This window comes from Babylonia areolata, chromosome 29 (genome assembly GCF_041734735.1).
Source record: "Babylonia areolata isolate BAREFJ2019XMU chromosome 29, ASM4173473v1, whole genome shotgun sequence".
Taxonomy (NCBI): domain Eukaryota; kingdom Metazoa; phylum Mollusca; class Gastropoda; order Neogastropoda; family Buccinidae; genus Babylonia; species Babylonia areolata.
The window spans coordinates 10890403-10902726 of NC_134904.1; the positions used below are offsets into that span (position 1 = coordinate 10890403).

The following is a 12324-nucleotide window of genomic DNA, read 5'->3' on the forward strand; positions in this document are numbered from 1 at the left end:
TGATATCTTTTATAAGGCATGTTTAAAGTCTACTGTATGATGTAAAGCGCTTTGAGCAGCATTGGTGCTGGATATCGCGCCATAGAAAAATCATGTAGTAGTAGTAGTAGTAGTAGTCAAAAAAGACAGACAGAGGGACGACAGAGAGACAGACAGACAGAGAGAGAGAGAGAGAGAGAGAGAGAGAGAGAGAGAGAGAGATGGGGCAGATAGACAAAGACAGAATACGTGGCAGGAGAGGCATGGAGGAACAGACCATTATGTGTATACACACACTTCACACGCACTCTGTGTGTGTGTGTGTGTGTGTGTGTGTGTGTGTGTGTGTGTGTGTGTGTTGTTGTTGTTGTTGTTGTTGTTGTTGTTATTCATTTCTGCCTTTGGTTTTTCTTCGTCTTTCTTCTGTTTCTTTCTCCTTTACATTGGATTATTCTCCATGTTGCCGTTTTTTGGTGTGTGTGCTTTTTGCGTTTTAGTTGTTGTTGTTGTTGTGTGTGTGTGTGTGGTCGTGTTTTTTGTTTTTTGTTTTTGTTTTGTTTGTTGTTTTGTTTGTTTTTTTTGCATTGTTTTGTTTTTGCGAGGGCATGGTGAAAAGAAGCTTGCAGCTCATTCATTTCCCCCTCAATAAAAAAAAATCGGGGTTCGGGTTCTCTCTCTCTCTCTCTCCCTCTCGCCCAACACAAGCGAACCATCACGGCTGCAGGTTTCACGGTTCACCAATCGATATCTTTGCTGTCCGTCCACCACAAAATTCATCCCTTCTCAAAACACACACTGTGCCACTACAACAACAAGCGCACACCTGGGGAACTCAATCGCAAAACAAAAGGATACTCTTCGCAGAGAGAGAGAGAGAGAGAGAGAGAGAGAGAGAGAGAGAGAGAGAGACTCACACACACACACACACACACACACACACACACATACACACACACACACACACATACACACACACACACACACACACACACACACGTGCACACTGGATAAACAAAGCAATTACAACTGCAAACAGCAACGTTCACGGTTCCACCATTACATCGCGGTTCAAGTTCAGCGCAAAATATTTCAAGTGACACCCATTTGGTTTCAACGACACGGCGTCAGCAAACAGTTCCAAGATCTCACACACCGACCCCGCAAGGTTGCTCCTACCCTCCCTCGCTACCCATCCATCCCTGAATATTTATCCACATTTCTTCCACTGTTACCACTCTCTTTCCATTCAGTTTAGTTTCGAAGACGGAAAAAGTTGTAAACTGGTTACGACATTGTCAAAATTATAAATATACATTTCTTCCCCTCTCGAATGTCGTAAACCCGGAAGACAAATAAAACAAATGGAGGGGAAGAAATGTAGAGTATACCTATATATTGCAATCTTATTAATCAGTTTACAACTGTTTCCGTCTTTGAAGCGAAACAATACAGGAGAAGAAAAAATAATGCAGAAATTGCAATGTTCCACGCAAGTGAAGAACTTCTATAAATAAAACTGTAGGTTGTAAAATCAGACTCAGTTTTTCATCCGAAGCGTCAACATTTCAAACCATAGGCACATGACGTCTTCAGGGACTGTGTCAACTATAAATTCTAATACTCCACTGACGCAAGGGTCGAACTCCAGACCATGGAGCATTACATCACAAGCGCGAGAAGAGACCATTCGTTCAATGATTCTTCCCCGTGAGAGGTCGTCACCTCAGAATCACAGTTTGATTGTTGCGTGCTAACTATCTGGGCTAATCAGTTTTCGTTCGCGTAACTGATTGCAGTTTTTAATCCTTCAATGGGATACCTCTTGTATTATACAGTACTAAGATAAATACATTAAAAAAAATAATTTATCTTACCATTCGTTCAATGATTCTTCCCCGTGAGAGGGCGACACCTCGGAATCACAGTTTGATTGTTGCGTGCTAACTATCTGGTCTAATCAGTTTTCGTTCGCGTAACTGATTGCAGTTTTTAATCCTTCAATGGGATACCTCTTGTATTATACAGTACTAAGATAAATACAAAAAAAAATAGCTACTACCACTACTACTAATATGTATAAGGCGCAAAAACTTGATGAAGTCAGCTATAAGCGTACATAAATAAATAAATAAATTATTATAATATAAAAAAAAGTAGTAGTAATAATTTTTTTTCTCAAGGCCTGACTAAGCGCGTTGGGTTACGCTGCTGGTCAGGCATCTGCTTGGCAGATGTAGTGTAGCGTATATGGATTTGTCCGAACGCAGTGACGCCTCCTTGAGCTACTGAAACTGAAACTGAATACAGTACTAAGTATATAGAAGTTCATTATCTGCGTACGTGGATGTGTCCGTTACCGTTTTGTTTCCTGGGTACCGTGGACAGAGGTTTAACCTGCACTCACCGACTCGAGCTCCTTTTCTGTTAAAATAGCTGCGCTGTGTGCCGACTGTGGAAGATTTTTGACATGACGTCACAACTTGCCGAGGACACGTGCTCGTTGTTGGAGCAATGAACGCTGCGGTGCACGCTCCTCGCGCTTTGAAATCGGCAATATACAACAACAACAACAACAACTACTACTACTACTACTAACAAGAACAACAACAATAATAATGATGATGATGATGATACTACTACTACTACTACTACTTCTAACAACAACAACAACAACATTAATAATAATGATGATGATGATGATGATGATATCATCATCATCATCATCATCATAAAGTGAATTTATAGCGAATATTCTCCACACAGGGCTCTAAGCGCTTCACAAAACGGTAAAACACACACACACACACACACACACACACACACACACACACACACACACACACGTAAACACATACAAAGCACACACGCGCGCGCGCGACACACACACACACACACACACACACACACACACACACACACACACACACACACACACACACACACACACGACCAACAGCACAGGATCTCTGATCACGTTTTTCTCCAGTTCGGGGGCGTGTCAGGAAAATTCACGGTGAGGATAAGAAGACAGGGAGTGGTTGGGGTGGGGGTGGGGGTGGGTTTTTTTAAAGAGTCGTACTGGCCTGCAACATCACGATGGGAAGATTATGTTTTTGCGAGGATCATTGTAAACCGGGTGGAGACACATTTTATACGTACACAGTGTACGCGCGCTCAGGCGTGTGCACGCATGCACACATACATACACACACGCACTATCATATGTCAAATGATTATGTGAAAACACATTTATAGAAAATACTAGTAAAAGACGCGCGCACACACACACGCGCGCGCGCACGCAAACACACATGCACATATTGCTACAGCCGCGTACACAAAGACGAAACACACACACAACACACACACACACACACACACACAACCACACACCAATACCACCACCACCCACACACACCACAACACCACACACACACGCCCACGTACACAAAGAGAGAGACAGATAGATATACAGATAGATAGAGAGAGAGAGAGAGAGAGAGAAAGAGAGAGAGAGAGAGAGGGGGGGGGGGTTCAGGCGCAGAAAGAGTGTATACTGTCAAGGCAGTAAGTCAAAGATCGTGCGGCACGGTCGTTCCAATTGACAGGAAGGTAAACGCCAATCAGTCATCTGTGTCGGAAGTTAAACAGACTGACCTCTAAGGCAGATTTGACAACTGGGCGTTCACCAGTTTCCCAATAGCCAAACGGTCTTGCTGGATTACTATTTTCATTATTCAGCAACCAACTTTTGCTGTGGTCCTGTCAGTTGAACGAGTAACAGGACTATTATCGCTATTACAAAGCAACCAACTGTGCAAACATGCCTGTCACTACCACAGTTTGCATAGTGACCAAGTCTTCATGCAGTTATCTCACTCATACGATTGACACGATTTTAAGATTATTATGATTATCATTATAATCAATATCATCATTATTATTATCATTATCTTTTTTTTCTCTTCCTTTTTCTTTCTTTTTTCCCCTTAAAATACCTTTCCCTTTCATGAACAGAATACATGAATGCAATAAGGGCATTATACATTAAATTACACATATATTACGAAACGTAAAGTGGTAATATTTCAAAATAAAGCGGCTGGTCTTTCACATTTCGCCTTCCAAAACAATGCACCAAATACAAAAAACAGCAAAGTGCATTCGATAAGCGCACACATTTTATCATTATTATTTGTGTTGTTGTTCTTGTTATTATTATTACTATTGAGAAATAAACCTTTCGTAGCCTACGCCTTGTCTTTCATATGGATTACAACTGGATGGTTACAACCTATTTCAAAGTTTGTTTTTCTCTCTTAAATTATCCTCTTGTGTTTCTGGGATTTGTTGGTGCGTTCTGAATAAAAATAGTTAAATAAATGTATGCCTAAGTTTCTGGTGGGATATGTTATGTACGTTCAGAATAGCAATTACTCATCCTTCTCTTCTTCTTCTCTCTCTCTCTCTCTCTCTCTCTCTCTCTCTCTCTAAAAAAAAAATTAAATATGTCATGACAAGATTTAGGTTTGGGCTTTCAGATATTGCAATTCATCATTTTCGATACACACAGCATAGTGATCATGATCTTATTTGTCCACAGATGCAGAAGAAAACGAATTACATTTCATGTTTTGCTGTCCAAAGTTATGTGAACTAAGGTAACCTATAATTTGATACCCCAGAAATATTCCTGTCAGCCTTCTATGTTTAAACTAGTTTTGCTTATGGCGTCACGTCGTGAAGAAGAAGTCAGTTTGCAACTTCTTTATACAAAGCAATCAAAATCCGGTCATTTAGTTGTTCCTGATTATCAATCTAGGTATTGTTTTGTTTTATTGTATCATATACTGTAAGTCATAATGTTTTCGAAATAAGTTTACACACCACCCCTTCATGAGGGGCTTTGTCCTTTTTAATAAACCATCCGAATCCGAATCTCTTTCTCTAGCTCGCTCTCTTGCTATGTCGCTCCCCCTCTCAGTGTGTCTACGTCAGTCTTTTGCTGTGAATAGTTACCGAAAGGAAAACACATGCAGTTCTACACACGCAGAGAGAGAGAGAGAGAGAGAGAGAGAGAAAGAGTTGTGAATAGCTTTAAAATGAATTCAATATTCAGTGGTGTGGAGAGGAACGGGTGTGTAAAGAAACGCTGAAGAGGCCATACTGGACAACTGAATTGGGTTCTCTGTGTGAAGGCGTTTGAAGCTCGCTCTCTCTCTCTCCTTAAACGTATATCATAAAATTCAATGACAAAAATACCCTGAATACTGAACCGGAAATATTCATGCACGCATGCACACACACGCACACACACATACACACAAACGCACGCACGCACGCAAGTAGGCACACATACACACGCGCGCGCGCACGCACGCACGCACACACACACACACACACACACACACAGAATCAATGGGGAGGGAACAGAGATAGTGGGTGACACACAAAGGCAAGGTAGACAGAACAAGCAGATACAGAAAAAAAAAATAACAACGTCTGCATAAACTATGTGACATTATCATAAAAAAAAGAAGAAGTATAACAAAAAATCTGCGTGCACAGCGCCCGCATAAGTGTGCGTGTGCGTGCGTGCATGGGTACGAATTGGCGTGCTCGCCTTCTACACTCAACTGAGCAGCAAAATGGATCCTTTGAATCCCCCCCCCCTTTCCCCCATTTCCCGTTTTCTGTCAATACCGGGTCAGTGTCGCCACCTCGCTCCAACGCTTTTCTCCAGCTGTGACTCAAGCTTCCATTCTGTCTCCTGGCTGCACTGTTGTTTTACAGTGTAGCCGGTCAATTACAAGCAGGTACTGCTGTACCTGGGGGGGTGTATTGGTTTTTGCTTTTATTTTATTAAACGGAGAAAGCAACAGCTGTGGAGCAGCCTGCTTTCAACACGACTTGAGCTGTGAGCACGAAGACGGTTATTTTCGTAGGTTGATGAATGTGTGTGTGTGTGTGTGTGTGTGTGTGTGTGTGTGCTGTGTGTGTGTGCTTGTGTGTGTGTGTGTGTGTGTGTGTGTGTGTGTGTGTGTGTGTGCCGTCTGTCTATCTGTATCCGTCCACCTATATAATCATGTGTGCCTGTTTCCCTGCTTTGTGTTTCTGTGTGTTTGCACGCGCACACTCTCGTGTGTGAAAAAGTGCTCATTAGTCATTGTCACTATTCATGCGAACAACAATTTGGTATGCGCATGTTTGTAAATGCACGCTGTTTTTATTAAACGTCAGTTTCCGTGCACAGAAGAGTGCTTCAATCATGTGCGCGCCAGTGTCCGTGTTCTTCGTTGCACAGCAAGTGCGTGTTGTGATTGATCGCACGAAACTGGAACGCAAGACGCACGCCCAAAGAATAAATATTATCATAGAAGGTAACGCGTGGGTGTTCGTCTACTACAGTAGTAAACCGGATCAGCAAGTACCCGGTGTACCCAGTAACCTTTAACACGGGGAATACGTGCACTGACAATGTACTACACAGACATTGTACTGCACCGACATTGCCTTCTCATTCTTACTGATTTATTTGTCTGTTCATTTCAATGTGATTTCGACACGTACCTATTCATTCATTTCACCATAAGCCGACAATGCACAGAACCAAATACAAGTAAATAAAGAACAAAAAAGATCAAGTGAAACGAGCAGAACGCAAGTATAACATACGACACAAACGATACTGCTGTCATATCTTAAGCCAGTGCTGACGAATATCGAAGAGCCAAAAAGCACACAGGTTCACGCCCGACTCCAGAACTGCGCACGAAGAATTAATGTTGTGGCTTACTCTGTGAAAGAGGTTACAAATGGGGCCACAATTGGTATGGGTCACAGTCAATTCGCTTTGGTGCTTTTTACAGTAATACACCGTTACATACAGAAACCATTTTACCTCCATGCATTTCACTGCACTTTCGTTACTGTAATATTGTGTCTTGAATGTAAGTCTATGATGATATGTATTGGACATGAAATGTTGTAGTATTAAGGCTTGAATATGATCTGAAACTTTATATTATCATGTGTTGGTATTTGAAATGTTTTGGCTGGTTATCAGTTAGACCGGCTTATTCCAGTGACTTATGTACCTTTTTGGATTATCGTCTTCCTTGAGTATTTCCCGATTGATTTTCATGATGTTCAATTGCTCATTTTGAGTAAGTAAGGTGCGTGTGTGAGGGAGAGAGAGAGAAAAAAAAAAAGAAAAAGGGAGAGGGAGTGAGAGAGAGAAACATGCACCGACACACACACACACACACACACACACACACACAAACAGAGCATACCATACGCATGCTCGCAAGCACGGACACACACACATACACACACATACATACCGTTGCACACACACACACACTGGCACACACAAACACACGTTCCGGTATTTCTTACTCATCCACTCACGTTTAAAACTCTGTGTGTGTGTGTGTGTGTGTGTGTGTGTGTGTGTGTGTGTGTGTGTGTGTGTTTGTCTGTCTACCCCCCTCTCTCACTTTCTTTTTTCTCTAAAGGTTCTATTATCTGTGATCTGCTGGTCTTGCTGTCTGCCTGGCGGGTATCTAGAAATGGATCGATGGGTGGATGTACTTGTGTGTGTGTGTGTGTGTGTGTGTGGTGTGTGTGTGTGTGTGTGTGTGTGTGTGTGTGTGTGTGTGTGTGTGTGTGTGTGTATGTGTGTGTGTGTATGTGTGACTCTGAGTGTATGTGTGTGTGTGTGTGTGTGTGTGTGTGTGTGTGTGTGTGTGTGTGTGTGTGTGGTGTGGTGTGTGTGGGGGACGGGGTGGGGGAGGGGTGTTAGTGTGTGCGTGTGTGTTTGTGTGTGTGTGGTTGTGCGTGTGTTGTTTTATGTCTGTAATGTGTGTGGAGGGGAAGGGGAACTGTAATTGCCTCTGTGTGTGTGTGTGTGTGTGCGTGCGTGCGTGTGTGTTGCTCTTTGTGTGTGTGTGTGTGTGTGTGTGTGTGTGTGTGTGTGTGTGTGTGTGTGAATTCGTTTCTATGTGTTTGTATGCGTCCGTGGGTGAGCGTGCGTGCGATGTGTATAATATAACTGTGACAATCATTTTAATTACAAAGCCACCATGCCATTGAACTGACGCTTGTCAAGATGGAAGTACACGCGCGCACTTTTACACACTTCTACAAAATGCACGGCAAGGACTACCACTGAGCATATGTGCAGTGAACTCCCATACACGCTCCATCTCCTCCCCTTGTCAGTATCAAAATTAACAACAACATCAGTGACTCACCTCAGCAACTCCTGCAAGCACAGATCACAAAATCTATGTCCGCAGGTTTTGATCTGCACAGGGTCCCGCATGGGCAGACGACACACCGGACAATAGCATCGTCTGCGAGGTCTGTCAACGAACACACAATTGAAACCAGGCATTTCGCGGCGTTAGTTGAGAGCATTAGACCCCTCGGCTAACCCTCGCGCGAAAAGTAACCGCACAGTTACATCAGCACACACACACAAAAAAAAGAAGAAGAAAAAAAAAAGGAGAAAAAAAAGCCACGTTGTTACAGAAGTGATCCAATACTTTGTTCTTCCCCCTTCTTTTGCACGCCACCCAGGGTATGTTTTTTGCTTTGCCGGGTGAAACACTCGCTTCATGCACAACTGGGCCACAAGTTTCCGCGAGCTCTGCTAGCAAACACCATGCATGACAAATGAGACTGGAAGAGAGATCGACTTTCTCGTCTGCTTGCAAGTCGTGCGCGCGCAACAAGCTGACGTACGCTGCCGGTATGGACTGACATGGTAATGGCTTTTTTTTTTCTTTTTCTTTTTTCCCCAGGTGTGGCAAGTGTTAGTCTTTGCAAAGCTGGAGCAGCTGCACGTTTGTTCTCTCTCTCTCTCTCTCTCTCTCTCTCTCTCTCTGTGTGTGTGTGTGTGTGTGTGTGTGTGTGTGTGTGTGTGTGTGTGTGTGTGTTGCTGTTGCATTTGGCAAAATAACTAACTGTAAGGACCTAAAAATATTAGTTGTAAATTGTTCGCTTGAATTTGATTATTTGACGTATGGCTTAATCAACATGTGGAGGGGATTTACTATGGGTTTCTTCACACCATCGGAGAAAGGTTGATGGCAATGATGTGATTTTCTTGTTGATAACAGTGAGTGTGTGTTGTTTTTTGTCTGTAATGTGTGTGAAGGGGAGGGGAGCTGTAATTGCCTCTGTGTGTGTGTGTGTGTGTGTGTGTGTGTGTGTGTGTGTGTGTTGCTCTTGTGTGTGTCTTCCATTCAGTCCCTTCAGCGCATACAAAACTCTGCTGCCCGACTCGCTCTCAGAAAGAAAAGATCTGAGCACATCACTCCTCTCTTGCAACATCTCCACTGGCTCCCTGTCTCACACAGAATAAAGTACAAGATCAGCACACTATCTCATAAATGTATTCACAAAACTGCCCCTTCCTATCAATGTGGCTGCCTTCACTTCTACACTCCATCTCGCTCTCTACGATCGGCGTCGGATCCACTCTGTTTACGCATACCCAGATTCAAACACTCGATGTTGGCCGTCGTTCTTTCTCTGTCTCTGGACCTTGCAGTTGGAATGAACTTCCTCTTTCTCTTCGTCAGGTCTCCGCACTCAGCTCGTTTCAAGTCTGGTCTCAAAACCCACCTCTTCCCAAAATAGCCTCCCTTCCCTGCCTCTTCCTTGTCTTCACTTTTTCCAGTTTTAGAGTAATGCATGTGTGTGAATAACTGGTGCGAGAGTGCTTTGATTTGTCTCTGCACAAGATTCAGCGCTATATAAATATGATAGTTATTATCAATTATTATTATTAAATGTATGTTTTTGAACTTTTCGCAGTTCAGTCTTCAGCTGATGTCAAAACGTATTTACTGATGAATTTTGACATGCATTAAAAGTAATCACTGACACGATTTAGACTTAGTATTTCTGAGACTGTAACTTTAACCTGTGTAAAGACGTATTTACTAATGAGTTTTGCCATACATTTAAAGTAATGAATGATACGATTTAGAACTGGTATTTCTGAAATTGTAAAATAGATAAATAGGTCACAGAGCACATGTTAAACTGATTTTCAATGAGTCCATTTTGCCAGGAGAAAGAAAATGAAGGGCACTTTGTTCTGTCCCGACCTACATTTTGAGAGAGACTGAGTACCTTGAAAAAGCCTGAAAGAGGACGGAAACCATAGCAACAGGTCAAGTCGGTTGACTGGCTGACCATGTGTTTTCCTTGTGATTTCATATTTCTTCAACTTCTTCTTCTTCTTCATCTTGCTTGCTTCCTTCTTTCCTTCCTTTCTTTCTTTCTTTCTTTCTGTCACCTCCTTCTCTTCTTCCTTCTTCTTCTTCCTTCCTTCCTTCCTTTCTTTCTTTCTTTCTTTCTTTCACCTTCTTCTCCTCTTCCTACTCCTTCTTCTTGCTGTTGTTGCTGTTCTTCTTTCTTTCTTTTGTTCTGTCTTTCTTTCTATCACCTCCTCCTCCTCTTCCTTCTTCTTCTTCTTCCTTCCTTCCTTCCTTTCACCTTCTTCTCCTCTTCCTACTCCTTCTTCTTGCTGTTGTTGCTGTTCTTCTTCTTCTTTCTTTCTTTCGTTCTTTCTTTCTTTTTTTTCTATCACCTCCTCCTCCTCCTTTTCCTTCTTCTTCTTGTTCTTCTGCTTCCTTCCTTCCTTCCTGTCTTTCTTTCACCGCCTTCTCCTCTTCCTACTCCTTCTTCTTGCTGTTGTTGCCCTTCTTCTTCTTTCTTTCTTTCTTTCGTTCTTTCTCTCTATCACCTCCTCCTCCTCTTCCTTCCTTCCTTCCTTCCTTTCACCTTCTTCTCCTCTTCCTACTCCTTCTTCTTGCTGTTGTTGCTGTTCTTCTTCTTCTTTCTTTCTTTCGTTCTTTCTTTCTTTTTTTTCTATCACCTCCTCCTCCTCCTTTTCCTTCTTCTTCTTGTTCTTCTTCTTCCTTCCTTCTTTCCTTTCTTTCTTTCACCGCCTTCTCCTCTTCCTATTCCTTCTTCTTGCTGTTGTTGCTCTTCTTCTTCTTTCTTTCTTTCTTTCGTTCTTTCTTTCTTTCTTTCTTTCTATCACCTCCTCCTCCTCTTCCTGCTTCTCCTTCTTTCTTTCTTATGTTCTTTCTTTCTTTCTGTCCTTCTTTCACCTCCTCCTCCTCTTCTTCCTTCTTCTTCTTCTTTCTTTCTTTCTTTCTTTCTCCTCTTCCTTCTCCTTTTTTTTCAACTCTGTGAAGAGACACTGGGGCGCCGTACAGCCACAGAACTGTTCACCAGATTCCTCCAGGTCTGTCGGTTGTGTGTCAAAGCCTGGGTCTTTCAGTTTCAGTTTCAGTAGCTCAAGGAGGCGTCACTGCGTTCGGACAAATCCATAATATACGCTACACCACATCTGCCAAGCAGATGCCTGACCTTCCTGCCTTCCTTTCTTTCTTTGCAAGGAAGGAAGGAAGCAAGATGAAGAAGAAGTTGAAGAAATAGGAAATCACAAGGAAATCACAAGGAAAACACATGGTCAGCCAGTCAACCGACTTGACCTGTTGCTATGGTTTCCGTCCTCTTTCAGGCTTTTTCAAGGTAATCAGTCTCTCTCAAAATATAGGTCGGGACAGAACAAAGCCCGGGTCTTTGCAAATGGCCGGTTTTCCTGTCCTCTGCAATGTTGTCTGTCCATCGTTTCTTCTCTGTGTTTTCCCCTCTGTGTGCCTACCTCACCTGTTCCTTGGAGAATTGTTTTAGAAAAGCTGCTGGATCTTCTAACGTGATCATATTGACCAGCCTTGTTTTCTTTTATTAAATGATGTCAGCAGATCTTTATAAGATCCAGTGAACTGCTTGGTAGTTTGGCGCACTTGTTCATCGGTGATGTCAATGATTTGAAACAATTGTTCTCCGCCACCTGCTTCCTTTCAATAAACTGCATCTTGACCCTATTCAGTTTGCTTACAAACCACACAGAAGTATTGACGATGTTGTCCAAACTCTCCTTCATAATGCTTTCCTTCATTTGAATAACAGAGGATCTTTTGTTTGTATTCTTTTCGTTGACTTCTCTTCCGCTTTTAACACAATACAGACTCATCTCCATGCACTCAAACTGCTGGGCTAGGATGTTGACCCGAAGCTTACTCTTTGGATAGTAAGCTTTCTTCTCAATAGAACTCAGTCCGTTTGTTTGCAGTCTGCCCACTCTTCTCTAAAGTCTACTTCTACTGGTGCACCCCAAGGTACAGTGCTGTCCCCTGTCCTAATTACACTGTACACAAATGACACAAAGTTATTCTAATATTATCTAATCATATCTTATCTTATCTTATGTTCTGTTAGTATCTTGCGGGTAACATCATTGGTGATGTCAAT

The 12324-nt window shown here is 42.5% G+C and overlaps 1 protein-coding gene across 1 annotated transcript in view; it reads right to left on the reverse strand.

Annotated features, from left to right (window-relative positions):
• Nucleotides 1-8660, reverse strand: part of LOC143274587 (TNF receptor-associated factor 4-like) — a 38616-nt gene extending 29956 nt beyond the window's left edge. The window contains exon 1 of the mRNA XM_076578444.1: nucleotides 8238-8660. Coding sequence (XP_076434559.1) covers nucleotides 8238-8380 — 143 coding nt within the window. The 5' untranslated portion in view covers nucleotides 8381-8660. The remainder of the gene's footprint in view (nucleotides 1-8237) is intronic.
• Between the last annotated feature and the right edge of the window lie 3664 nt (nucleotides 8661-12324).